This window comes from Gymnogyps californianus, chromosome 1, assembly GCF_018139145.2.
Source record: "Gymnogyps californianus isolate 813 chromosome 1, ASM1813914v2, whole genome shotgun sequence".
In the NCBI taxonomy this organism is placed as follows: Eukaryota; Metazoa; Chordata; class Aves; order Accipitriformes; family Cathartidae; genus Gymnogyps; species Gymnogyps californianus.
The window spans coordinates 59,032,787-59,059,959 of record NC_059471.1 but is presented as its reverse complement, the minus strand read 5'-3'; the positions used below and the strand labels follow the sequence as shown (position 1 = coordinate 59,059,959).

Sequence of the window (27,173 nt, the reverse complement as noted above, 5' to 3'; positions counted from 1 at the left end):
AGATGGTCAAACTTGAGTTTCTAATTACAAAAGACACTATGCAACTACAGGAAAATGGAGTAAGAAAAATAATTTTTAACAGGAGAAGTTCTACTTAATTCTGTATGCTATAGCAGTTCTGTTCTTGTCAGCCTTTTTAATAAACTATTTTAAAATATTATTTAAGAATTTGTTCCTTTTGGGGTAAACAAATGATAACCTGATAAAACCACAGACAGACCACTCAGGAATACCCAGAAGCTGTAAAAATAAAATATATGTACTATTAACATCACACCAGTACAAGCTCATTTTATTCTACTAATGTCTGTTTTTTTATTTTGATATGTGTTTCATCTAACTGTGATTATAAAACCTTAAAGGCAAGAAGTCTTTTTTATATTTGTCTGTAAAATGTAACTCAAATATATATTACAGCACCACATAATGCAGATATCTATTCTTTTCTAACTGGAAACAAAGTGAAGATCTGTATTGAAAACCTTTCTATATCCCCGTTTTCTCATGTTAGCAATTCTGTTATTTTCAAATTTAGACTTTGTTTTTAAACCACATCAACATTCTCAAACAGCTAACTTCACATCAAAATACCGCTTTTGCTCTAATAAGCCTTAGAGTGCTGGTCCAGTCAGATACGGGTTTGAGAAAAGCTTTGTTTTCCTCCTTATTTTAATATTTCTCAAATGCTGAAGAAACCAATAAAATAAAAACCTTTAAAAGCTAAGATAAGCTCAGCTTCCTGACAAGAGTCCTAAAGGCACAGACACACAGACAGACAGTGACAATTTATAGCTGTGGCAGCTGATGTCACTGCTTCCCCTCACTACTTGTCAGCACGCACTCACAGCTCATGCACACCCGTATCAATGAGGAGCCTCTTTTCTGGGTGCTTATCTGAAACTGCCAAAAGTAGCAGTGGTGGTTTCAGTTGGCCTGAGACACTGCATTGAAGTCGTTTAGAGAGCATCTGTCCTATTTCTTCTACCAGCTGTGCTGTGGGGCTGGCAACCATCACCAGAGAGATGGTAACAAGCTGCTGCACGGGAGCAAGGGAAAGCAGTAATACTGAAAACTCACAGCTGTTCTCAAACAACTGGTTTTCTTCAAGATGGCCTTATCCATTTATCCTGCTGGTACTCTTCCCTCAGTACTGTTTGTTGGAGTATTTTTATGACAGCAGTTACCTGTAGTGGCACACCTCGGGTCCCTCTCCTCCTGCATGCCGCACAGACATGAATAAAGGGTTAAAGCCATACCTGGTATCTCTTCTCCTCTCCAACACAGAGTACATAAAGGATGTGTCTATCTTAAAAGACATGAGTATGCCACACCATGCAACACGTGGCTGAAGCAGTATGAGCTTTGCAAAAGCTTTTGGTACGTTCTAGGAAATGCCCCCTTCTATGTGAAAGGCTGAGAAATGGTCAAACAGATCTGGAGCTCACTCACCCTTTTCACATATAAATAAAGCAGCTGACAAGTAGCAGCAGGTTGAAATGGCTTGCTCATTATGAGGATCTGAAGTTCTTCAGAGAAACTGGGTCTCTCTTTGGAGGGTGAAGTCCAGTTAGGATCTTAAAACCCGTGTTCATGACAAAACGATAGAGTATCTTTTAACTCTACACTTCCGAGTGTAAGGCTAGAGCAGTTGCTAAGAGGACTCCAACTAGACTACGTGTCCACTGCTGACATTTCTCTCAAATCTTATCTGGTAGGGAATGTGACAGAGCACATAGAAATAAAATTATGATGGGGGCCCAATGGTACTTTTTGGCTGCCTCTGTCCACGTTCAGAAAAGAAGGCTGTATAGACACCTGTTGTTGAACACATGACCAAGTGAAGGTGCATCATATGAAAAATCCCAAAACACACGTATTTTCAGCAAAAGAGCATTTAGTGCCTTCACCTTTTCTTTCGCTGAGAATGCAAAACTAAGGACTACTACTGCAAGTGCTCAGACGGGTTCCCTCAGCCACCTTGGGCTCGAAGATATTGAAGTCTAACTGCAAGTGTGGAGACAAAGAATGCAATCTCCTGTGGATTACAGCCCCAGCAGAAGAGGACAGGTATTCCCCAAGGCATCGCTGCCTGACTCTTTTGGCTGTGGCCCTGAGAGCTATGCAGATAAGGAACCTGCCAGCAACATGGTCATCTCCTAGCAAAAGACAGTAACAGCAACTGTCCGAGGTGGTAAACATGCTACCACAAATAACATGATTCCTGAAGGTGGTTAATGAATCCTCCTAAACCAGCAAGCTCATTAGCATAAAGAAAAAAATGGAGGGTTTTGTGTTTTGGGTTTTTTTAAACAGATGTTGCATTAAAGACTAACATTGCTCTGAAACTCAAAAGCAAGGAATGAATAGACTCCAAGAAAACGATGAGACAGCCTGCAACTTAAGAAAAATAAATAGGGTGCAGCTGAAGAGGAGAAGAGAAGCTTTGCCTTACAGGACCAGTTTTGGAGGAACTGAAAAGCAGCGACGTACTCTGTCTCTTCTATCTCCACATCTGTGGTACAGAGCAGGGTAAGAACTCAAGTAAGGTTTGTATCTTAGCAGTATCCCACTGTGCTGGCTCAATACAGACAAGGTCAACGGACACCAAGAATCACTAGAAAAACATCGAATTCATCTGAGTGAAATATTTCCTAATACAGTCTTGGCTAAGCTGCAGCCTGCAGCCTAAGGCTATGGAACAAAATGAACTCAGCCAAGCTGCAACCCTTTTCTGAAGAAAAACAGAGCAATTGCTGTTTGTGTAGTAAATGCTTAGACATATTTCCTCAATTTTTTTTCCCCTCAGAATACTCTCCCGGCTTCCTGCAATGTCTAACTTTGGACTTCCTGAGGCAGACGTCTCATCTTTGCACATAAAGGTCCTCAATCAATTTTTCTTCCATCAGCCTGTCTGGTCCCTTTTTGAACTCAAATAAAATGTCTGTGCCTGCAGCATCTTGCAGCAAGAAGTTCCACAGACTAAGTACCTGTGGTGTCTGGAGCCATTTTCTTTTGCTTGTGACACCTGTTAGTTTCATTTGAAGTACTAGAAATGAGTGAAAACAGTGACTCCCTATTTATCCTGTCCACATTACTCATGATTTTACAGACCTGCATCAAATCCCCTTCCTTCAAGTCATCTAGTCTCTTCTCCTGTGCACAGTCAGATCAAAGCTGTTCACCACTTCATCCAAATTATAGAGGAAGGAAAGAAAGCAAGTGCAAAGAAAGAATGGAAATCCAGCTGTATTCGGGCTGGGTGACAGAAGAGAACAGGGTATCTCTACACACAGGGAGATCAACAGCATACTGATCTACTTTTCCTACCACAGTAGCATACAGGTAAGTCTCAAAACTAGGATCTTGACCCATGACTGCCAAATTTGGATAACCTTGCTCAGATGCATTAAATAAAGAACAGGACCTCAATGGGCTGGAAAAATGGGCTCACAGGAACCTCATGAAATTCAGCAAGTCAAATGCAAAGTCCTGCATCCGAGAGGGAATAACCCCACACAACAGTGCAGGCTGGGCACCACCCGGTTAGAAAGCACGTTGGCAAAAAAGGTCTGGGCTCCTGGCGGAGAACAAGTTAAAGAGGAGTCAGTAGTGTGACCTCACAGCCAAAAATGTATGGGATTGTGTTCGAAAGAATGTCGAGGGAAGTGATCTTTCCCCTCCATTCAGTACTTGTAAGTTCATACCTGCAGTCCTGTACCCAGTTGTGGGCTTCCCAGTACAAGAAAGACACTGACATACCGGAACAAGTCCAGCAGAGGGCCACCAAAAACGATGAAGGGGCTTGCAGCACATGCTACAGGAGGAGAGGCTGAGAGAGCTGAGGTGGTTCAGCCTGGAGAGAGAAGACTGAGAGGAGATGTTATCGCTGTCTTCAACTGCCTAATGGGGAGGGGTACAGAAAAGATGGCAACACCTGGTAACAGGCACAAGTTGCAGCAAGGAACAATTAAACGTTAGGAAGCATTTTTTCATCATGAGGTTAACCAGACATTGAGAAAGGTTGCACAGAAAGCCGGTGAAATTTCTATCCTTAGACATACTCACAACCTGACTGGACACAGCCCTGATTAAATTGGCACTACCAGGGTTGGACAACATGATCTCCAGAGGCTCCCTTCAACCTGCATCCTTCTACGACCAACAAATTTGGTCAAAATGTTACGTTAGACAAGAAAGCAACATGAAACTCAATGGCCTTGCAGTAAAGCTAGCAAATGATATGACTTTAAAATCTTCTAGTGTTGTCCTCTATTTAAGCCCTTATCAAAATGCTGTCATTAGCATCCTCCTAAAATAAAGGTCAAGACACGGCCTAGATTTCTTTCCAAAAAGCTGCATTCATTTTCCTCAATGCAAAAATATGAGTTTCTCCTCTTCCTCTTTTCTTTTCCTCAGTTGTGACAGATGTTGTGCAAAGGGCTAAACTAAAAAAGCAAGTTTTGCACCTGTTCTGAAGGCAGCAACATTTGTGGTTATCCTATCCCCTCCAGAAAAGTATACATTGTCTTATACCATGCACAAGGAGAGCTATGTTCCTCCCTCTAATAAGCTAGACTTAGCAGTTTCATCCTTCCTGTGGCATGTAACTTTCGAGGGAAGTTGCGGTTAGTTAACAGAAGGCACTCGGAGGCAGCCTACTTTAAATATAGAGATGCTGAAAACTGATTATTCTCAACTTACTAGCCTACAAAGCAGCCAGATAGTGTTTTATCAGCAGCTGCTGATACTAAGGGGCTAAGAACTTGATGAAACCTTAATATCACAACTACTAAGTATGGAAAGTTACAGCACTTCTGTCTAGAACGATGACAAATCATTGTCCCCAGTTGGACAGGAAGAGATGAAGCACCCCTGCCAGCTGCATGTGTGAGGCATTTTTGACAAAAAGAGACAACTGAAGACTCCTGACAAGTTATCAGACTATAAAGACAACTCCGGGACAATTCTTTTTTTTGTCCTTTAAAAAATAAATACAGTATATTCACAATGCCAGCTATTCGAAACAGCCCAAACACTCATGAGAACCTTACTCCTTTATTCACTCAGATGAGGGCAAACCAACTACTTTAAATGCATCAGGGCTAGCTACTGGGATAGATACATAATAATGTTATTTATGCTAAAAGAGGGATAGAGGGCAAAGCTTCACATTTCTATCCCCAACACTTAACAACATCTCATGATCTCTAGACAAAAACTGACATAAATGATCAGACAGGACATCTAGAAAGAGGCCTGCAAGAAGATAATACGTGGTACGTCACTATTAAAAATGTGACCTGGAAGAAAGTATCTCAGTTCTGTGGAGAGAAAAAATAATAATAATCAAGCCATCTGAAATTACTGACGTAACAGATTACATTGTATTAATTTCATTACACGAAGGATCTGTCCTCTTTAACTCCTCTTAACCCACAAGCTAGAGCAGAAGCTCTAAAACTAGCATGCTTGGATACCAGCACTGGCAAGCAGAACTACTGACCACAAATGCCAGGGACGACTGCAAAACGAGCAGCTTACAACTCTGGGTGCAGCCAGGCCATCTCTTTGTCCCTCCTTGTTTCTCTCCTGCACCGTTCCAGCCATTCAGCTAGCACCCGCATCCCATGCCCTTGGCCATGAGGAGCGCCTCCATACCCAGGAGCGCAGGGAGAGTTGTCGACAGCTAGGCAAACCTACAGAGGCCAAGCTCATGGCTGAGAGCAACTAGCTGAGGACCACCGTAGGTGGAGAGCCTAGGGTCAGGGAAATGCCTCCTGTTGTCTGAACTGATTTTACTGCCTCCATAAAAGGTCTCTTTACATTTCCTCCACTGCATGTAGAAGCTGAACTTGGAAAAATTAATTCCCCTGGCTACAGCCCTGCCTTCCTAATAGCATGATTGCTGGTGCTGTGGAGGCACTTACTGTACAGCTCAGCATCTCTATTCAAGCAGTCAAGCACCACCACCATCATGTATCTCTTTGCAGTGTTTCCTGTGCTGCAACTTGCACATTCCTGCTAAAATTAAATGATTAATGATCAGAATTGTAATTAAAAAATGTCCATAAAAAAGATTTTTCGAACACATATCAATAAAGAGTTAGTACCATAACATATTTTAACTACAGATGGTCTCATTGTCATATGGCCTAGATAAGGTCTTCAAAACTTAAAAAAAAAAAAAAAAAAAAGGGTAGTATTTGTCTTTAATATTTTAATCAGTTCTTCTAAGACTGAGCAATCTTTATTGGTTAATTTACATCCTCTATCAAAATAGCTACAATTAGCAAGGCATAAAGATAGAGCTTGAATTCTGAAATTACTTCTCAGAAATCTGATTCTAATGCTTTTTCACAAGGTGCCACTTTCTAGTCACAAACAAAAACAGGAAACAAGTGCACCTCACTGGCCACAGACACGTTGGTGGAAGACGTTTTTGCTACTCTCTTTTCACAGTTTTATCCACCTTTGTCAGCATCTCAAAAAAAGGTCTAAGCAAGTAAGAACTATGATTTACACTCCATCTAATCTGATGATATAACTCAACTGCTCACAACAGGACTCTTCCACACACAGGACGATGACAGCAGTGGCCAAGTGGGAGGCAAAGAATGTTGGGGCGTACCAGCAAGATGCACCAAGAACTGCAGAGCACCTCAGAACTATAAAGGAAATTTTACTTCAGTTAAGTGATCTTTGCTTAGAACAGCAATACTTCTTCAATCCATACGAAATCAGAAAATCAGCAGTACTTTGAATCAAAATGTTTGCCATTGCAGAAGTAACCTTACCAATAATGGTTTGTTTATCTACTGTAGTAGCCAGCAGTGGATGACTATTCTGTGAAGAGTTAGTGATCCACATAACCACTGATCGAGGTGTATGCCTCTGTATCATGGATACCGTGTGACTGCTACTTAATCAAGGTGTATCTAATCAATAGTATAATTAATCAATGTATCCACAGTCAATAAATAATTACTCAATGTGTAGTCAATGCACATTGAACCTTAAGTATACGTATAGTGTATTGTCTCATTCATGTGAATTATACGCAACAGTTCTGGGACTGCCGTTTTATGAGATAAGAGAGTATGTTGTCCAAGGGAGCCTTAAAAGCTAAGTCCTCACTCCTGGCTTGATTCTGTCAGTGACTGATGAATTTGTACTGTGAGCAAGACCCTGGAGGAACACTAGTGATCTCAGAGCTGGTGAACCTCACCATGGATGGGATCTGCGCCATATGCTGTGCCTGACCAGAGGTCCAGCCAATGCTGTAATATCTTGGGGTTCCCAGCATCGGAAGAGACGTAAGATTTCACTACTTGCTACTGCCTTTTCTAGGCCATTAATGAATAGTTATCTGCCTTGCAAGTGTTTGTGCCTTTCTTATGAGAATCCAGAAAGAACTGTCCTCTCCTTGGTGCAAAACACTTAGTATTTTATTTATCACTTTTCTAACCGCCAGCACCAGTAGGATAAAAGATGAGTCGTAATTCTTTTTCTCCAAAAAGTATTCTTTCAAATCAAAACAATCAAAGCAACTAAGTTAAAAAACTTAAATTAATGAATCTTTGTTACGAGCAGAATGAAAGTGGACAAACTAATGATAAGGCTTTGCGGAGAATAATAAAGAAAAAAAACGCAAGCAAATTACTAGTCATGGAGAACATAACAGTGAGCTACCCTAAAATCTGTGAGAGAGAATCAAGCAGTGGTCCTCTGAGAAAAACTGTAATCAAGCAGTGGTTGTAAAAAACCATTGAATTAAAATATGAATTTGAAAAAACTCCCGCTTTTTAGGGTGTTTAGGGTGGCAACAAACACTCAAAAATATAACAACCAATTAATGCTACATGAACTTGGGAAAAATGGCTAAACAATTGTAGAGATTTCTGTGCTTCATACGAAAAAGCTTAAATACTAGTGTCAACAAAACCACAAACACCTCAGAAGCTAAACAAACTTGTCTTTTATTTGTTCAAAACAAACTGGTGAAATAAAAATATCCCTTAATTTGAAAACTTAAGATTTTACTATTTTGAGTACTCTTATCCGTGCTTCCCGAAAAACACTTGATGGCCTTTGGTAACAACACCAAGCAAATGAGATACTGTGGGCAACATCACAATCTGCTCTCCGCATTTGGCTTCAGTTTTAACTTCTTAATATTTTGCAACAGGCATGAAGCAAAGATTACCAACAGAGTGGTTAAAATTCTATTGAAACAAACAAGTTTTCCATTCTTAATATCTACCTCCCTCCTAGAGAAACTGGCTGTATGGAGAAACAATTTGTGATTGAAATTTTAAATTATTTTATTTTTTAAAAGTATATTATTGCAGTCAAAAATAGTGTCTGTTTTTATTTTTAAGAGTTTTGTAGAAATATAAAAGATAGTAACCAATTTATCTTTCCTCTTCTTTCAATTTAATTTTTAAATGTTCACAATGTCGGTACAAAGAAACTCTCGGTAGCATCACCCCCCCCCCCCCCCCGCCAACTCAACCCAAACTTCATTATCGTTTCTGTTTCCTCACTCATAAGAATAATGGGAATTGCCACATCAAAGCATGTTTCTCTCTAATCTGCTACCCTGATTCTGAAAGATAAATACTAAATCACTGAGAGATGCAACGTCTTCTAATAGTATGCCTATTGTGCAGTTTCTTCATAACAATTACTGCTTCTTCTAATAGCCCTTGTTTAAAATTATCCAGTACAGAAATCCAATTACAGCTCATTTATATTTAAAAAGGGTTAAGACAGCTGGCAATATTTAGCCAAGTTGGCAAAGACACATGTAATGTTTACCTCCATAAGCTGCTTACAGAATACTGACTGCAGAGATTAATCCTGCTGCGGGGCAGACCAGCTTCTCTCCCCTTAAATAAGAACACATTTCCAATCTGAATAATTACACTTAGTTCACACATCTCTAATAATGACATGCTTGGTACTTTCCACTTAATAAAAGCAATTAAAAACGGTAAGTGTGAAAGTGGTGACAGCCTGCAATTCCAAATGCCACTTGCATTCTCTGAATTTGAAAGGGGCAGCTCATCTCAGGGAAGCCCTTCCAAAGGTGTATCACCTTGCTTCCAGACACATTCAACCACTGGTAACTCTTTTTGTCAAATTACCTCCCACTGCTTTCTTCCTCTTAAATAATGTTACCCAACTGTGTATTTTGTGTGCACGCATGTGTGCCTCAGAGGTGCAATAGCAGCAGAGGTAAATATCCTAATTATTGTGAAAATGGAACATTGCCCCATTTCAAAAACACCCTCAAAATCCTCAGCAAATCCTGACACCAGTTAAGAAACAGCTGATTATCCATTTGTTATTACAGTCTCATATCTCAGATGGCACAGCTTTGTATAGGGCAGAGCTTTTGGCTGATAATGACTTTTTGGTCTCTTCTACAGTTATTAAAATCAAGGCATGGTGTAATAAACTGTGGAGAACCCCAGTTCAGAGGTTATGGTCTTCTGCCCCATCTGCCCCCCTCCTCTGGCAGAGGTTACTGCCTCTACAGCAATGCATGCCTTAACCTCAAGCACCTGAACCTGGGCTGAAGCAATCAACTGTGAATCTTGTGGCAGAGAGTAACAGAAGGAGAAAGTCCCTGTTCTGCCTTCCAGCTACACGTTCCCGTTGCTTTCCTTGCTCTGGTGCTGACATTCATCCACCCACAAGTGAGCAGGTTTAGAAACTTAAGCCAGTGGGAAATGATCCCTGCAAAAATACGTATACATACACGTTTTCTTTTTACACATTATTTTATCTCCCTATAACCACTGCCTGTAGGAAGTCAGATGGCTTGCACTACAAGTGGTAGATAGGAAAGCACAGGCTGGGGCCAAGCGCTTGCTCTGTAAGCAGCAGCCTACGCTTCAACCGGCTCAGCCCTGCTAGAAAACTGCACCTTCAGCAGGTGAAACAAAGCCACATGCGCTTGTTCTTGCTGCCTCCTTTGCAAGGCTCTGGTAGAAGAGTGGAGAACACAGCTGGGGAAGCCATGTTTATGTTTTGAACTGGCACAGCTCTTTCCATCAGTTGAACACAAGTCAGAGCCCTCAGTTCAGAGTACAGGTGCTTCAAGCTCCCTTACACTGATTGTCACTTTGCATTTGTTAGGAGTATTTTTTGTCTACCATTATTCTGTCTCTTCTGCCCCACATATTAAGATCTTCATAGTTCCCTCAAGAGTCTAAATACACTAGGTCTCATTTTCTGATCCTGTCCCCTTACTCTTTAATCTCTTTTCACAACCACTACTATATTAAGCATAAATTACTTTTAATTGAGTTTACTGGTGGACATATTTGACCCAAGATTTTTTTGGTGTGGGATAAATCATTCACAGTCTGGAAGTGCATAACTTAAGTGCTTAGGGGCAAAGACTTTTAGCTTAAGAATACCAGTAAGGTGGACTCCTGACTGTCTACTCCCCTTATTGGTTGAACATAGTGTGGAAGGAGTGAAGCACACCCTGTCTTTCCCATTTGCCCATCTCACACTTCTGACACAAAGAAGGGGTTCAGAAGTAGATGAGAAGATGGAGGTATGCATATAGATAACACATCCCAATCTCCAGTTATAAGGAAGTAGTCCTTCTTTTCCTGTGAATGAATATTTGTATGAACATTCACTGGGATTATTGCAAACACTTACCTCTCTTAACTGCAGCCCAAAGAAGTTACTGGAAAAAGGAATGTAGTGCTCAGCGTAAGAGAGGTCAGACTGCACAACAGCTACTGCAAATGCTGTCTCAGGCCTGTAGCCAAAGCACCACTTTCACTAAGGTGTAAATAAAACTTCCATTTTTATTTCTGGAGTGGAAACATTCCTCGATGATTCCACTGTGGACATTGGGGCTCATGCCTGGTGTTTACCCCTAGCTCCCTTGTTATCTCACAGTCTGCTGTTCACTATGACAGTCTGTACAGAGACAGTTACTGCACTGAAGAAGCAAGAAACACTCCTGAACGACTTCTATAAATATAAAAAAAAGAAAGCGTGTTTTATGTCCAGGAGGTATAGAGATGCTCCAGTTCTAGAAATATGAGGGTTTAGATGAAACATCAGCAGGCTGATTTTCTGACAAGTGATTTAGGAATCTGGGATAAATTCTGAGGAGAATCTTAAAAAGAAAAGAGGGAAAGCACAGGATGTTATACTGCTTCAGCCACAGGGGCCTGAATCTTCTTTCACACTTCTGGCAGAGCACACAGCTACCATACTACTATCTTAATCAAAAGGTGAAAAGAGCTGATGACCACAGGCTCAAAGAGCTGTAATGTGACGAAAGACAGCACCAAATTAACATCCCATTATGGAAAAGGATCATTAAGCGAAGGCAAAATAAACAAACAAAACCACCTCTCTCATCAAGCCCTCATAAAACTCATTGTGACAAGTGACAGAAAAGCTCTCCACAGAAAAGCACAGAGATTACTGCTGAGTATCCCTTTAGATAAGCGATTTTGTTTTAAGTGTACAAGACACAAAAGTAAAAACATTAAAAAACTGAGCAAAAGTTTTAAAACACAGAAAGGCATTTTGTCTCACACCACAGGGAAAATCAGTTCATTTAAGAACTACAAGTGGATAAGTACTTCTTCTTGATTGACTGTTTCTTACCAGGGTTTAGCGGACGTGCTTTACCAATCCCAAAAGCTATCCCCAGGCCGGAAAGCAATGACAAAAAGCAAAGAAGCAGATGCGGGGCGACTGCATTGTTAGCTGAGACAGTCTTGAATGAAAGCTGCCTCTCAGATGGAGTGGTGCCATCACAACTAACTCGTCTGCATCCTGCCCAATCTCTCTGTATCGTCAGAAAACTGGAAAAGGTGGCCTCATGTCTGACTGGCTCCAGAACAGAGGAAAACATTTTTAAAAATAGCTCTGAGAAATCATCTCAGATTTCCTGCTCGTGACACACCTGACTTAAGCACTCAAAATCCCACTCAATAATTTCCCAATAAGTAAAGTAAGTTCCACCAAATGATCGACATCCCTAACCAAAGCAGGAGGGCGATGTGTCACCCTTCAAGTCTGCATAATACACCATGGTACTGTCAGCTATCACTGTTTGGGTAAGTTGAACCTTGACAGACAAAAGGATCACCTAGCCCACCTAGTCTGAAGCTGTTGCATGTCTGGTACACAGACAGGGAAACTCAAGACACAAGGTCTCTGTCCCTCCAAAGATATCAGAGAAGGTTCCTGGTTTAGGTAATAGAAATCTGTGACAACATAGCTGATAATGGTTGAAGACAAAGGGCTATAATCCTGTGGGCGCATCTTACCACCACTGTACACTCTCTCAAACTATGCCTATGTGCAAGGCAAGCAGTGAGCAAAGCATCACCTACGGACCTACTGCCAAGTGGCTCACTGAAGCTGCACAAGTCCAGAGGGACGTGGGGGTATACATCCCAGCCTGAGTAAAGTGCCCTCCAAGCCTGGACAGGTATAGCCTGGAAGCAATCAAACTCATGTTTCTATGAGGGTCAGCTGAGCCTTTTACGATCTTTATGAATCTAAAGAGTAGAGAGCTGTCTAGTGGTTGTTAAGGATCTTGACACTTATTCTGTAAGCTGCCATTTGTGAGCCGCTCTACTGAACCAAGAAGAGTGGGCAATTTCATTTAAGACAGGCCTTACTTCAAGAGGCCCTGGAGACACATATAACCTCAAAAGTGGAACCTTATACTCAGAATGGTCCAACTTGTAATGGGGATTGGCTTTTAACTCTGTATCTAATACATAAATTTTCATTCTGCAAACTTCTTGCCTTAGAGAAAATACATTTGATCAGTAGTGATCCAGGACCCTGGTATGTTACATGCCTGAATTCAGAGAGTTATGATTTAATTTGCTTTTGAACGTGATTAGTTTCGTAGCCATTCTTACTTCATGTGAGAAATATTTTCCTTTCAAAGTGTGCAAGTCCTACCTGAACTTATGGCTCCCATAACTTCACCTGTTTCATGTTTCTGGTGTAAAGGAAGTGCAGAGAGAGGCACAACTTAGCATCAGCCTCCCAGAACCATTTGTATGGACAAGTTTGACTGCATGACCACTGCCTGAGCTGGGCAGGGAGAGGTGGGCACCACAGGCTAATGAGAGCTTCAGCCTTTCCTACCAGCTTCTGACATCTGATCCTCCACTGCGCTATGAGTTCCCACATTCCAGCACAGAAACCCTGCTTCTCTCCACCTTCCAGATCCCACATATGGAGCACATCACCCAGTCCACACCTAAGCAACCCAAGGGCACACCTCATTACGTGATGGGCTGAAGAGGGTCTTCACTCCCAGCTCCCCGCTGATTTAAGCACTAAATGATGATCTTTTTTCAGGATCTGTATTTAGCGTAAAGCTTGGGCAGAGCAGAGCCAAAGGATGGCAATTTATGACGATCTACATTGCAAAGCATGTAAGCTATTTTTGCCTCACTTATTACGACCTATTTTCATGGTAGAGACAATAAATTGGAACTAACTCCTGAAATGTGACTCATATATCTGCTGTTCAAGATTTTGAGCGCAATTCTGTAGAACAGTCTAGTAATTGGGTACCCCTCAGTCCTCTTCTACAGTAAATATTATTCATTATTTTTTGGCTGAGCCATTTTTTAAACTACTTTTGAATTCTTGGTAAAAAAATAAAAAAATTTTAAAAATTAAATCTCTTCTTATAAAACTTAACCACATTATAATTAGTACTTTGTAACGGACATCATAACATGTCTTCAAAGGCTGAAGAGTAGTAAAGAGAGGTTTTAATGTTCATCTTATTCACACAGTTTGGCTTACTTCACAATACTTGAAAATTAAAACGCTTCCCACAATTTTGGGGTTTTTTTGTCAAGACACCATTCACATCTCCTTTAGATTCACAGCTGGAGCTTATCTTTTCTTTTTCCAAAGAGAGCTCTGTAAGTATTCTAAGGCCTAAATTGCTGGCAGGAAATTGTTTAGCTTGTTCATGACAAAACAGAAACAAAATAGAAAAGCTGTAGCAGAGAAGTGATTTCTTTGCAAAAAATACTTCCCTATTAAGACCACCGTATAACCCTTTTTCACAACTACAGACCAAGGTGTCTGAAGCAAAGTGATGACTAAACAAAAAGAGAGTATTCAGTAAGCATAAAAAAAAAACAAAGAGGAAATTTTAAAAGAAAGGCATACCAAAAAATCTTGTTATTTATAAAGAAAGTCTGCAAAGTCCTTTAACTCTGAAAAAGAGACATTCTAATTTCTTAATTCTTTAGTGAAGCAACCACGTTAGTTTTTTTACTAACTATATGCGCTGTCTTCTGTCTCATGCGTATGTGTTTTTTAAACTCTCAATCATACAACTGTGCCTTCTCAGAAAACCACTGAACTTACTGAATCAACTTCTGTCCATTACTTTGGTAAATGAAGAGGAGTTTCTTTAAAGCATCACTCACTGCGAGACGTCCTTTGTGAAGTTACTCAATTAACCTCCTCCTCTTTGTCCTAAGAGAGCAATCATACACTCTTTATTTTGCAAAAAGACATGACAGACACAGTATCTCCTCATACTAATAACATCTCCAACCGCTTTGAAGAATTAGTAATCCATTTTTCTTCCTTTTTCCTCCGCCCCAATCAAATAATTAGCTGCCCTACAAATACAAGGAGAGGGAAGAGAGATACATAGACCATCATTGGAATGGAGGCAGTTCATTCCGTGATGGAGGGGGATATGTTATCCCTTATATGAAAGGATACCAGATCCTTAAAACAAAAATGTTGTAGTAATCCATGCTCATAGCAGAACTTCTACAGATACGAGACAACTGAGGTTTCTAGGATGTAATGACTACTTCGAGATTGTTTTCCTTCAGATCAAGTAACATGGGGCACCACCGACAGTAAGCCAATTTGCAAACAATAGCCAAAATTATCATTTGTACAGAATTGTTTGGCACAGACATCTACAATTAGATGCAGGATTTCCTTTTAAATTCCAAAGGGAGTTCCACATCCCCATCTTCCTTTACTATGGTTGAACATGAGGAACAAACAAGGTGTTCCTACTTCCCGAAAGAGGAAGAGAAGAGGGGAAAAAAACACAAGCTGCTAGTAAAGACAGAAAGAAAAGCTGATTTTCTTAGAGTTGATCATCCCCACGTAGACTGAAAATAACCTTCAAGGGTCAACTATTAAGCTAAAAAGGAGGTCCCCTGTTCCCACATAGGAAAGAAGGCATTGTTTATTTTCATGAAATAATTTAATCATAAAACTTTTAGAACACAAACACCCACTCCTTCAGAAAAATGAAGTGCTGTGGTAAGAAAGTTGTTGCTATTGTGTCTTATTTTGATAGAGACATACCAGACAAATAAAACACAACAAAATCAGGAGGTGGGTGGCTTTAAAAACAGAGGCTTGCTTAATTTTTAATTTTAGTTTTTATCCTTGTGTTATATAATAAAGCCAGAAGAAGAATGGTAAATGTTGCCTCCAGTCCTTCTCCTTCCTCCACTAGGTGTCTTCTAATTCTTCACTTTTTGAGGGTAAATTCAGACTATACACAGTAAGGAAGTCGTCACTTACAACTCATTCTCAGAATTGTATCTTATTGTTCAAAAAGAAATGCAAGGGGGAGACCTGTACGAAATGTAACTCTCTGAGCAACAACAGAATTTGCAGTTCTACAACTACAGGAACAATCCAAGCCTCCATGCCATGCAGTGGACCCTCCCTTCCATGGGGGAGTCAAAGTGGTTTTCAGTCTTCATAACCAGTTTTCCTTCACAACTGTCTAAGTAGTGCAGGTGTATAAAAGAATGACCCCATTATACCAGTTTTCTGCTGTTCCAAAGATCTGTTGCTATGCTAGCTAAAGATCCATAGATGGCAGCATTGATGCAGTAATTAATCTTCACCACAGCATAGGTTAAAATGCATTTCACAAAACTGTTTCTTATTAGAGGCTAAGCCCCATTTTCAAATGTCTGAGATCTTAGCACCAGGCATTATAAGCATTGGGCCAGGAACTGTCTGGCAGTAAAAAGAAGCCAGATCCAGGATCACTACTAAAAGATACTATGCCAAGCACTCATCCAATAACTGTGACAGTTTAGGCCCCATCATCTTGGAAATAAACTACGTTATCTAGACAGTAATGAGCACTATACCAGTGAGCCATGGGCTGCTGGTATAGTTCTTATGGTTACCTCCATATGCTATCAAATTAGAAAGAAGGAATACATAGATGTCCAACATCCCGCCACCTTTACTGCCCTTTCTTCCTCTACTGTACCTCATTCAAAACAAGCTTTGCACTCCCTCTTATTTCTGCTGTTTCGGTAAGTGCTATGAATTTGGTGGCCCATATCACCACACAGCACAGAGCTCAGTTACAAGCAAATGAAAGCAATGTCCCAGATGTTCTAGGACAAAAATAAAAATGCATTGACAGGCAGTATGATTTGGAGGCAAAGGATGAAAGTGGCAGAGAATACAAGGTACACAAGTCCCAGTTCAGCTTCACTGGCCCATCCTCTCTTAAAGCCATCTTTACCAACACAATGTCTACATAAGGAAGACTGCTGCTAAATTATTGAACTTCAAATCTCTGCCCTGCCTTACTGTGCTAGGCTTCTTGTCGTGATAAAGCTCAGGATTTTCAGCTCCTTCCCTTTAAAGTGCATGTGTGTGTGTAAAATATATATATATTTTTTTGTAGTTGAATAGTTGGTCAGAAAGTATAGAGTCCCTGACAGGACCCAGCTCTGTACCTGCAAACATAGTGACTTCTCTGAAGTCATCTGCTCACAGCCAGCTCTGCTGTCTTCCTTTGCCAGCTCACAGCATCGGCTGGCCTTGTCCCAGCGTTCAGGTGCACTGAGCATACTTACACTCAAATTCTCCTCCATGTCCCTCCAAGGACAGTGCTGAGCCTACACACCAAGCAACCCTGCCCTGCAGAGATTCTAACTAACCAGATTCACTCCTATGTGGCAGGAGTTGAGCTGCTTTGTCCCAGTCTGGATTATGCCAGCCCCTTTACCATCCTGAATGCTCCCTCTCGTGCCAGCTCAACTCCACCACAGCACACCAAGCTTCACAACCTCAACACATTATCGTGTTTGTTAGTCTGTGCCAGAGACAGGTGGCACAGGCAGAACAACATTAGAAGACTGTCACTTCATCAAAGCAAGCTACCTGACAGGGCTGGGCACCACGCACAGGAATGCAACACACAGCAAGGTGCCCTTGAATTTAAAGGACAGCGCTTATTCTAATTCAAATACTTGCACAGCTCACTCTCACTTCAGGTATTTTTGATTAAACACTTCACTGGCATGCTAAAGTGTATGTAGCAATTTTTAATTATTTAATTTCTGATTACATATACTCAGGCTAGTAACTGAGCAGAGGTTGTCCAAGCTCCTGAACTCTGGAGGAGTCACACTGATGTTCCCTACTTCTGCACTAGACTTCATCAAAGGAATCTGAGTATAAGCAGCTCCCAATAAAGACATTTCTCTTGAAACATTAACTCTATCATATCAAGTTTCAGAACAGTACTCCTATGCACCTGAGACTTCTAAGAGCAGTTTAATAGTAAAAATATCACATAACACATACTTAGTAAGGAAAGAATATTTGAAAAAGCTCTCCTAGACACTTCCAAACTGGAACAACTAACCCATTGCATAGCTCCTGACAATGCATACAGATTTAAAAAGAAAATAAAAAAGCTGAGTATTCATGCAGGTTTTAAACAACTATGAAATATTTGTCATGAGAAATCTGTACTTTTTGGAAAAAAAAGCTGCTTCCCAACACAGCAGAACACAGACACAACATTTTAAGAAAACTGCCAAAGGCAATGTGGGTTCATCAACAAGCATGGAGTTGTGCTGGTATTTGCCATGAGCTAATATTAGACTACATACATCCTGAGATTGCTGCTGCGTAACAAACCACTGTCTCTAGTCCACTACCTCACTCTCAGACATCTTAGAGATGCAACTTTCATTTAAATTGATTTTTGAAGTATTGCTTCTTTCAAAGGCTGATGCTGCAGACCAGACGCACTGTGTATTTTTAGGGTATTTAGTGACACAGGGTGTGTCTTGGCTGTACAAGAGAAGGAGGGGAAAAAAAAAACAAAACAGGAGAAACATGAAATGTCAATTTCATTGTGGATTTTTTTTTAAAAGGAAAAAATCAGAACTCCTTCCTCAAACCACACCAAATTCTAGCAAAACACAAAAGAGAAAGCAAAAGGTGACAGTAATTGGGACGTCAAGTACAGCTAACTAGGCTGCAGTCCTCTTAAGCTGTTCTGTTTCCCATTCCTTCAGCTCTGCTGCACACAGCATTTATACTCACTCGCAGGTTGAGGAGTGGGAGAGGAGGGACAGCTATGCCATGACGCAGCCTCTGAGTAACACGCATATGGCAAAACTGGAAACAACTGCAACAAGTTTATGCATTCAGTGCCATGACAACTTTTAACCAGTAGTCTATTCTTAAATGTTCACTATGGTACAACACAATACGGGAATAAAAAATGAAGCACATTTCATTGAGGTTGAGAACAGTAACCGAAAACTGCATGTGAACTCACCCACTGCAGCAAGCCGGTAAGTTAACAAACTGACACATGGGAGAGTTGCTTCCTGCACCACTGGTGCACTGGACTGTGCAAGGAGCTTCAGTTCCTTCTCTTCAATAGGTCCAAAAGATGGAAAGTTCGGAAGGAGAAGGGGAACACAAGCTCAAGCCTGCGCCTTACCAAACTGAAGCAGAGGGTGATCCTTCTGCCCCTCTGCGTGCAGAACTTCGCTGTATCAGCTGGGCAAAGCTTACATTACATGGTAAGTAGGCAGGCAAAACATACTTTTCTGTACCATGACTAAACCGTGGAAAGAGAATGACCCAGCAGTACATTACTCCTGAAAAAGCAACAGCATGAAGACAATCCCTTCAGTGCTGCACTTTCACATTGTTGCAAGTGATCAAGCTCGTTTCTTCTAAGGCTTACTGCCAGTTAGCGAAGGCACCGTAATAGACCACCTGTGCACTCTGCCTTATCCTCAGACATGAAGTACATTGGCTTAGCTTTTAACTACGCAAAAACGGTTTTAACACAACATAACGCAACGAAAATTATCTTCTCTAATCCCCGAGCTTCAGAACAGCAAAAAAAGACCCTGGAGGGAACTGAGCATTTGTTTCAGTAAAAGCTGGAGCGGTGGAAGTACTCACCCATCTGAGGGAAACCAATGCAAGACACTCATCTCTCGCTGATAAAACAGTACAGAAGAAAACAAAAATAGAGTCAGGTGCTTCCTACAACAGAAACCAAAGCGCCAGGGGAATGCAGCACAGCAGAGCGGCCCATTGCCTCTCACAAACCACAGTTAGTGCAACTTTTCACTTGGGTGTTCATGTCCAAATGTTTATCACTCTGCAGCTGCAGCCAGCCTAAGCACCTAGACAAGAATGAACACATGCTTGCTGGTAGTGCAAACACCTCTTTTCAGCACACTGCTGCTAGACAGAGCTGCCCAACAGAGCTGCCCCACCATGCTCAGGGGGAAGGCCTCCCAGCCTGTCAGCAGAAGAACCGTTCGGCTGCCTCTTCTCCGCCACGCAGACTGTGAAAAGCCTGAGTGAAAGTAGAACACAGACTGACATGTATATGCTACGGCAAACCAGCTGGATGGTTAATCTGCTAGTAAACTCAACTGGGCTGCTGTTATCCACCTATGTAAACTGATTCCAGCTGCCTTCACAAGGCACAACCTCCCCTGTAGGGTCAAGATGTCAGCCACCCTCTTCAGACAAAATGAGACACAGCTATAAAACCTCACCCTTCCGACCCTCCACCAAGAAGACAGCAAGCCAAGAGGCAGTTCACAGCATACAGCTTTTCCGATCCCAGCCTCAACATCTGCCTGGTTTCCATCCAAATCCAGAAGTACTTTTGTACTCCTCCTTTAGCTAAGGGAGGCACTGTCTATCCACTTGCTTGTTTCGGTACATTCATACTGCAATTTAGGTGGGAAGGGACCCCTGGACTTCTGTACATTATTTTTCCCAAAATAAAGTACTTTTGCCTAGGAGAGTTCAGCAGCCTAGTTATTCTCTTCCAGGAGCCACAGACTCTTTTTTAAACCTTTCAAAAATATGTATGTCACTGAATTTCAATGAGCTTCCACTAAACTTGAAAACAGTATGAGTGACTCATCCTGCTGAAGCATGCTCCTGAGTTGTTTTGCTAATGATAAAGCCACTGAAGAGTTTTCAACACTGTTTAGTTCTTTTAAGATACTCCTCAATCCTAAAATATTAAGCACTTTTAAAATAGATTTATATTTCTATAGGATGGTCTGGGTAGGATTTGCAGCTCATTGCATTTAAAAGGTCTTTGGAATGATCACAAAAATTAAGGTTGGTATTAGTTCACCTAAACAGGAAAGACCAAATATTTAAAGATATGATTAATCTACACACTGAAAACCATACCCAGGTCCCTCCCTGTGATTACTTCACCCATCACACTGACCTATGCAAATACCTACACACTACCACAAACCCATTCAGCTGAGATAAACTGCATGACTCCAGCAAAGAGGGTATTTTTCACAGAAGTTATCTTTAGCACTAAGTGAGGATCACCTATGTGCATTACTTTTACAGTCAGTGAAGAAAGACTTTCCCACAAGCCAACCAGGTTCTGGCTACATCTGAACTGCAGGACTTCGTTGCTTCTGGTACCATGTGCACATCCTGGCAAATTCTTGACTGCGTGTCAGGAGGAGACTGAAACATTACTGTTCCCGTCCTCAACACAAATCTCTCCACTTCATTTGGGGGGGTGGGGAAGGACACCACAAGAGGTACCAAACTCTCTGTAGTGTGCTTCAATGTCCCAAAGACTGCCAACCAGAGACCTGGAGCTAGCGAGCGCTCTACAGAGCATTTGGAATGATCTCCTTCTCTGAATGGCTCTTTCAAAGGTTGGATCTTTTTTCAAGTTGACAAAGAGAAAATGTAGGAAATTAGTCTTCCTTACCTATTAGCCTTTGTGAATACTCTCATCCCACCAAAGATGTCTGTTGCAGTGACACAGTTCAGAGGTTTTACACCATTTTAACAAAGGCTAAAACTTCTCTTCATACAGCATTTTTCTGCAAAGCTTAATGGTCTTAAATAGTCATGCTGTTATTTTAGACAGCAAATAAAATATAGGAACATTGCTGTTGTGTTAGTAAAACATGGTAAGTACAGGCATAAACGAAGCCGTGTATTCAAGTGAATCAAACTTCTCATTTCAAATGCAGCGAGTTTCTGTCACTTTCAGACTGACTACTATCCAAGGTAATATAAATAAAATGGGGATTTCCACAAAAAACAGACTACGCTCTACAGAAAATACATTTACATTGTGCTTATCAGAAACTTCTGCATAACCAAGATGTGTATTCTTGCAGATACCTTTGCATGTAAACATTAACCAAAAATATGCTTTCATTATTATACCACAAACATTTAAAAATGTATTTTAAAAAGATACATAGTACAACAGCCCAGTTTGACCACACTGGAAATATTATAAAAGCTTGCCTGTTGAAAGGGACTAGAAATATCAGTTCACAGACACCACATGTACATGAAATATTAACTTTTAAGTATGACCAATAAAAGACCTCAGAACTAGCTAGATTACGTCATTGTTTCCTGCCTGTGAAGAGGAGCTATTTTAGCTAAGTGAAGCTGAGCAGAGAAGAGGAAGTCTAAACCTTCTACAGATTTGGGGCTATGAAAGGAGCAACTCTTGCAGTGCACAAAAGGTGAGTAACAATCCATTATGCTATGCTAACAAAGTAACTTGGATGTTTATGTACATTGCTAAGATAGACTTCTTTCTTCAGAAGCTGAACACAGGCATTAATTCTAGAACTAATGAAAAGATTTAATTCTTTAATGCATTTTCAAAGTATCAGCAGCATTCTATAAATAACATTTAAAGCAAAACGACTGCATTTGTAAAAGCATAGTACCATAAATGCTGTTGTTTAGGATTTTAACAATAAATTTAAAAATATGCAATAACTAAAAGGATTGGTAAGTACATTATCACTAAAGCAAAAATGTTTGTTTTCATTAAACTAAAACCAGGAGAAGATCTTGTTGCTTGGTCTCTCTGTGCTTCACTGAAAGCCATGTCCTCCTCAGGGAAATGTGAGCAAATGTAAGGGACAGCCAAAGGAAAAAAAGGGGATTGGGAAGAGAGATACACACATAATCCTTTAAATGGAGTCACTGTTGCCTAACTCATAGTAAGAATCTGGAGGAAAAGATTTAATTCTGGTTTTGTTCTGAAAGTCTTTGTTCTCATACACAGCACGTAGATGGGCTTCACAATTCACATTAGACATTCAGGACCTCAGCTATCATTAAAAAATTAGAACAGATTGATAAAACATGCGGACGAACATCAGAGTAATCATTCAGAATTAACACAGACAGACATCCAGAAACTAGTGACTCCAGGGGCTCTTCAGCAAGTGCTTTAATCAATACCAGTAAGTAAGTGTTCCCATTACGAAAAATGGCAACTAGGGCAAAACCATCCACTCAGAGGCACACAAAGATCTACTTGGGCTGACCTGGGAGATATCAACCTGAACTCCATGCAGACAAGTACTGATGAAAAAGCAGAACATCTGCATTCAGGTATAAATGCAGATAGGTAACTACACACTTTAAAAAAATCTCATTATTTCTTATCTAAATTTTAAATTCTTAAAAATTAAATTTAGGAGAAATACCTAATTATAACACTGACATGCATTTAAACCCACAAAGTTTGGAAACAATGTCTTCAACAACTAAACAAAAAAATCCCCTTTTTATTACAGTAGGTCCATTCTTTGATGTATCTCAAAACTGGCACAAACTTGAAATAACCGGCAAAAAAGGCATGGAACCACAGGTTTTCCTGATAGAAGGTCACACCACATTCAGCTTCCTCTCTTCCCATCAACATCAGCCTGCTGGTTATTTCGGAAACAGGACCTGACCAGAAACGATTACAGTCACTGCAAGTCCAAAGGAGAGAAGAGCAAAACCAAAACCAAAATCCATGCTGTTTATTAACATTCACCTATGAAAAGTGAATTCTTCTACCTATCCTATACATTACTACTCAGTTCACCTGCTAAATCAGTCAGGATCTTGAGATAGGTAGTCATGCACTGTCATACACAACCACTAGAAAGAAAGTAAAAAACAGAACAAAAGAGAAAAAAACACTTAAAATGTGCCGGGGCAGGGTGGGTGTGTGTGTGTGTGTTAAGCATATTTGGACAATTTTATGCAACAGTAATGAAAGCGTGACAGTATGCCAGATAATATTTCAACTGTGCTACAAGCATGTGCTACAAAAATTTTCTTTCAAGCATATGCCATCTACCTTTCAATAAGGTCTGCTATCACTCCTTAATTTTTTTATTTTTAGGGTTCTTCACACAATGAGGTATTTTAGAGGCATTCATACAGATGCCCTCCAAACCTCTTTTTTGTCAGTATTATATGCATAGCTTTTCCCATACAAAACATAAATTCTGTTACATGTTCTAATGACCTCATCTGATCAGAAAACACACCTTTCTGTTTTGTACAGATAAAAAAAAAAAAACCTTTGAGACAAAAGTTTAGGGCTAGATATTTGTATGCATAATTTTTTTTATATCTGTAAACTGGAGAATTGTAAGAAAATCAGAAGTCCAAACTTCATATTTCAAGCCAGAAACTAACCTGAAGAAAGATTTAATAGGTCACACTTAAGTTAGTTACTCCACGGATACTCTTCTCAAAAGCAGCTGATATTTGCCAGTGTTGAACCAGGATGTTAGATTAATAAACACTGGTTCAATCCCCTATGTATTCCTATACCACTGCAAAAAGAACCTGGTAACATTACAGTGAAAGCATAAACCAGACAAGCAGTAAAAATAAGCTTTTTTTTTAATGCATTCTCCACTTTTGGAGATAAAACACACACAGGAACTATGCACTCTTCTGCTCTTGAGAACAGTTTTGGTGCCTAACTGATACTGTAGAAGTTACTTGGCTGCTTGTCACAAGTGTGAAGATCAGACAAACAACTCTTTCCTCCTCCTCCTCTTCACAAAGCTGCCACAGGGCTGGGTAAAATGCCAAACAAGAGGAACCCTCCCATGCGAAGTCATGAAACTGTGACCACAGCAAGAGCCAGGAAAGCAGGGGGGGGTGTGGGTTAACCAAAGCACCCATGCAAACACCAGGTAAAGTCTGCCATCCTCAAATGGCTCCCAAGTAAACCAGGGGATAATCTTTTTCAGCTCTCATCACCTGAGTCTGCATAATGACATTTCAGATATCCAACTCCTATGACCACAAAGCCGAGAGAAGCAACACAACTGTGCTCTGGAGCAGCTGGCTACCAGCCAGCAACTTTCACCTCCCCCAACAAATACTATTCACATAGGGCCTGGTCGGAGATTGCACTGCTTCCCAACTTTTTACTTTTTTAAATAGGAAGTCTATCAATCTATTAATCTCATTCATATGTCAGGTGGTTGGTTCTGATGCCCTGGGATTAAATACTGTATTAGAAGCTACGTAGCTATTGAGATAGCTTTTTAGTGTCTTTTATGAGCAACAGCAGGCACCTACTCTTTTGGGAGCTAAGTTGTTCCTACACAGATAAAATGCAAAGTCAATACTTCACTTTGCATATCCAAATGTCACTACATGCCATGCTCACTTACTTCTTTTCATAACTAGTTTTAGTCAATAATTTTTAAACAGGGATAACTTGAAGAAATATTTTCTTTAGAAAATAGCTCTCTTACCTCAATTACAGCTGTTTCAATCTAATTATCAGCTACCGAAGCACACTCAAAGTAGCTGGTCAATCTTGACTTTTTGATTCCTTATATAAGAAATCTCTTAAGTAATTAAAAATATTTAATTAAAACTAGCTTATAAGTACTATTTCTCACAAGTCTGACAGTACACGTACTTCCTTCAGAGCACAATAACGTATTTGTAGTCAGAAAATGCAACAAAGCTAGCACATTTTCACAGCTAAACAATACAATCTCAGCCCTAAACCCCATCCTACAACAATCTTCTTGTTTGTTTTTAAAGAAAGTTTTTATTTGACTGAGAATAACTTTTCATATTTTATCTATTTTTAGGGTATTTATGGAGTGCAACAACTATTCCTAAATTCAATTAAAATATGATGCCTGGAAATGACCACCCTGAAGAATACAGGATTGCATCACTGGTCTTCTACAGTTTTGTATTCACAGTGGGCTTGCTGGTGAATGCCACTGCACTATGGGTTTTCAGCTGCACTACCAAGAAGAGAACAACTATAACTGTATATATGATGAATGTGGCATTACTTGACATAATTTTTATATTTTCCTTGCCTTTTCGGATAATCTACCATGGGAAAGAAACATGGCCTTTCGGAGATACGTTCTGTCGGATTATCAGTGCTTTCACTATATTTTATCCAGCCATTGCTCTTTGGTTGCTCACTTTTATAAGCGTAGACAGATTTATGGCTATTGTCCAGCCCAAACATGTCAAAGAACTAAAAAATACAAAAAAAGCTGTGCTGGCTTGCACTGGAATCTGGGTAATGACCCTCGCAACAACGTCCCCATTGCTCTTTTTACAATCTGATCCAGACAAAGCCTCGAATTTCACCACCTGCATGAAAATGCTTGATATCATCCATTTAAAGGAAGTAAATACATTGAACTTTTCTCGCTTGATTTTTTTCTTTTTGATTCCCTTGTTTATCATGATGGGGTGTTACCTAGTCATTATTTACAATTTTATCCACGGCAAGACTTCCAAACTGAAGCCTAAGGCCAAGGAGAGATCCATAAGAATTATAGTTACTCTGATTGCTCAAGTACTCATCTGCTTTGTACCCTTCCACATTTGCTTCGCCTTCCTGATGTTGCAAGATGAAGATACAACTTACAATCCCTGGGCAGCCTTTACCACCTTTCTCATGAATCTCAGTACATGCTTGGATGTTATACTGTACTATATTGTTTCTAAACAATTTCAGGCAAGAGTCATCAGTGTAATCCTTTATCGCAATTACCTTCGAAGCGTGCGCAGGAAAAGTTTTCGAACTGGAAGTGTAAGATCACTCAGTAATATGAACAGTGAAATGATATAAAAAGAGCAAAAAATGTCAGGGGACTTCTATAATGCAAAAAAGTTATTCTTTATCCGAATTCTAGCATTTTGACTACACTGAAGAATTTTCTATAGCCAGAAGTAATAGATACATTTGTTGCACTGTAAATATGACAGAAGCAGAATAATTGCACCTCTTTATATTTGCTCGACAGCTTTTGTAAATCTGAAATGAACTAAAACCTACTATCAGTGTTAAACTTGCCAATGCTTTTGTCATCTCAAAAGATTGTGAATATTGTCAGACATGAAAAAATGACTATTAGTATAATAAAGCAGACAACACTGAAGAATTATGATGCAACATATATATTAATTTTTTATATTTGCACAACCAGATGCTCCTGAAACTACTGTATATCCCACACTTCTAAAATTAGCTTCATTCTCTCAAGATCAATGTTAGCATGACTTAAAGAGAAAGCATATGTAGGTAACATTTATATTTCATTCAACTAAAAACTTCTTCAATGCAGATTTCTTTGTAACTGACAACATTCTGCAGTCATAGATAAAAATAACATCAAAAGGTATAATAGTCAAACTGTTCATTAGTTCCCTGTGGGTATGATGTGCACATTTATTACACCCTACTCTTGCACAAAGTACCTTTTTACACAGATGAAAATACTGAATTTGTCCAGACACACTAGCAGCCTATGTCCCAGCAACAAACTTCAAGGTAGCAAACATGATGAGTAACTACAGTACTACTCAAGCTTTCAACTCCTTTTGAATACTCACAGACTACAAAAAATATATCTTTATAACGTCAAACACATGCTTTTTCTTCCCTATTAAATCAACCTTTAGCTACTTTCAAGAGACATACTAAAAAAGTAGAAATAAAAAAAGCCTAATATGGTGTTTAATATTAAAAATCTCGCTCC

At 40.0% G+C, this 27,173-nt stretch overlaps 2 protein-coding genes across 2 annotated transcripts in view; one reads left to right on the top strand and one right to left on the bottom strand.

The window, feature by feature from the left end:
- The window catches only part of UBAC2 (UBA domain containing 2), a 106,651-nt gene that overhangs the window by 58,002 nt on the left and 21,476 nt on the right, over nt 1-27,173 (bottom strand). The window lies entirely within an intron of this gene.
- On the top strand, nt 25,298-26,263 carry GPR18 (G protein-coupled receptor 18). The gene has a single exon (XM_050898607.1). It carries the CDS (start codon nt 25,298-25,300, stop codon nt 26,261-26,263), a length of 966 nt encoding a protein of 321 aa, XP_050754564.1.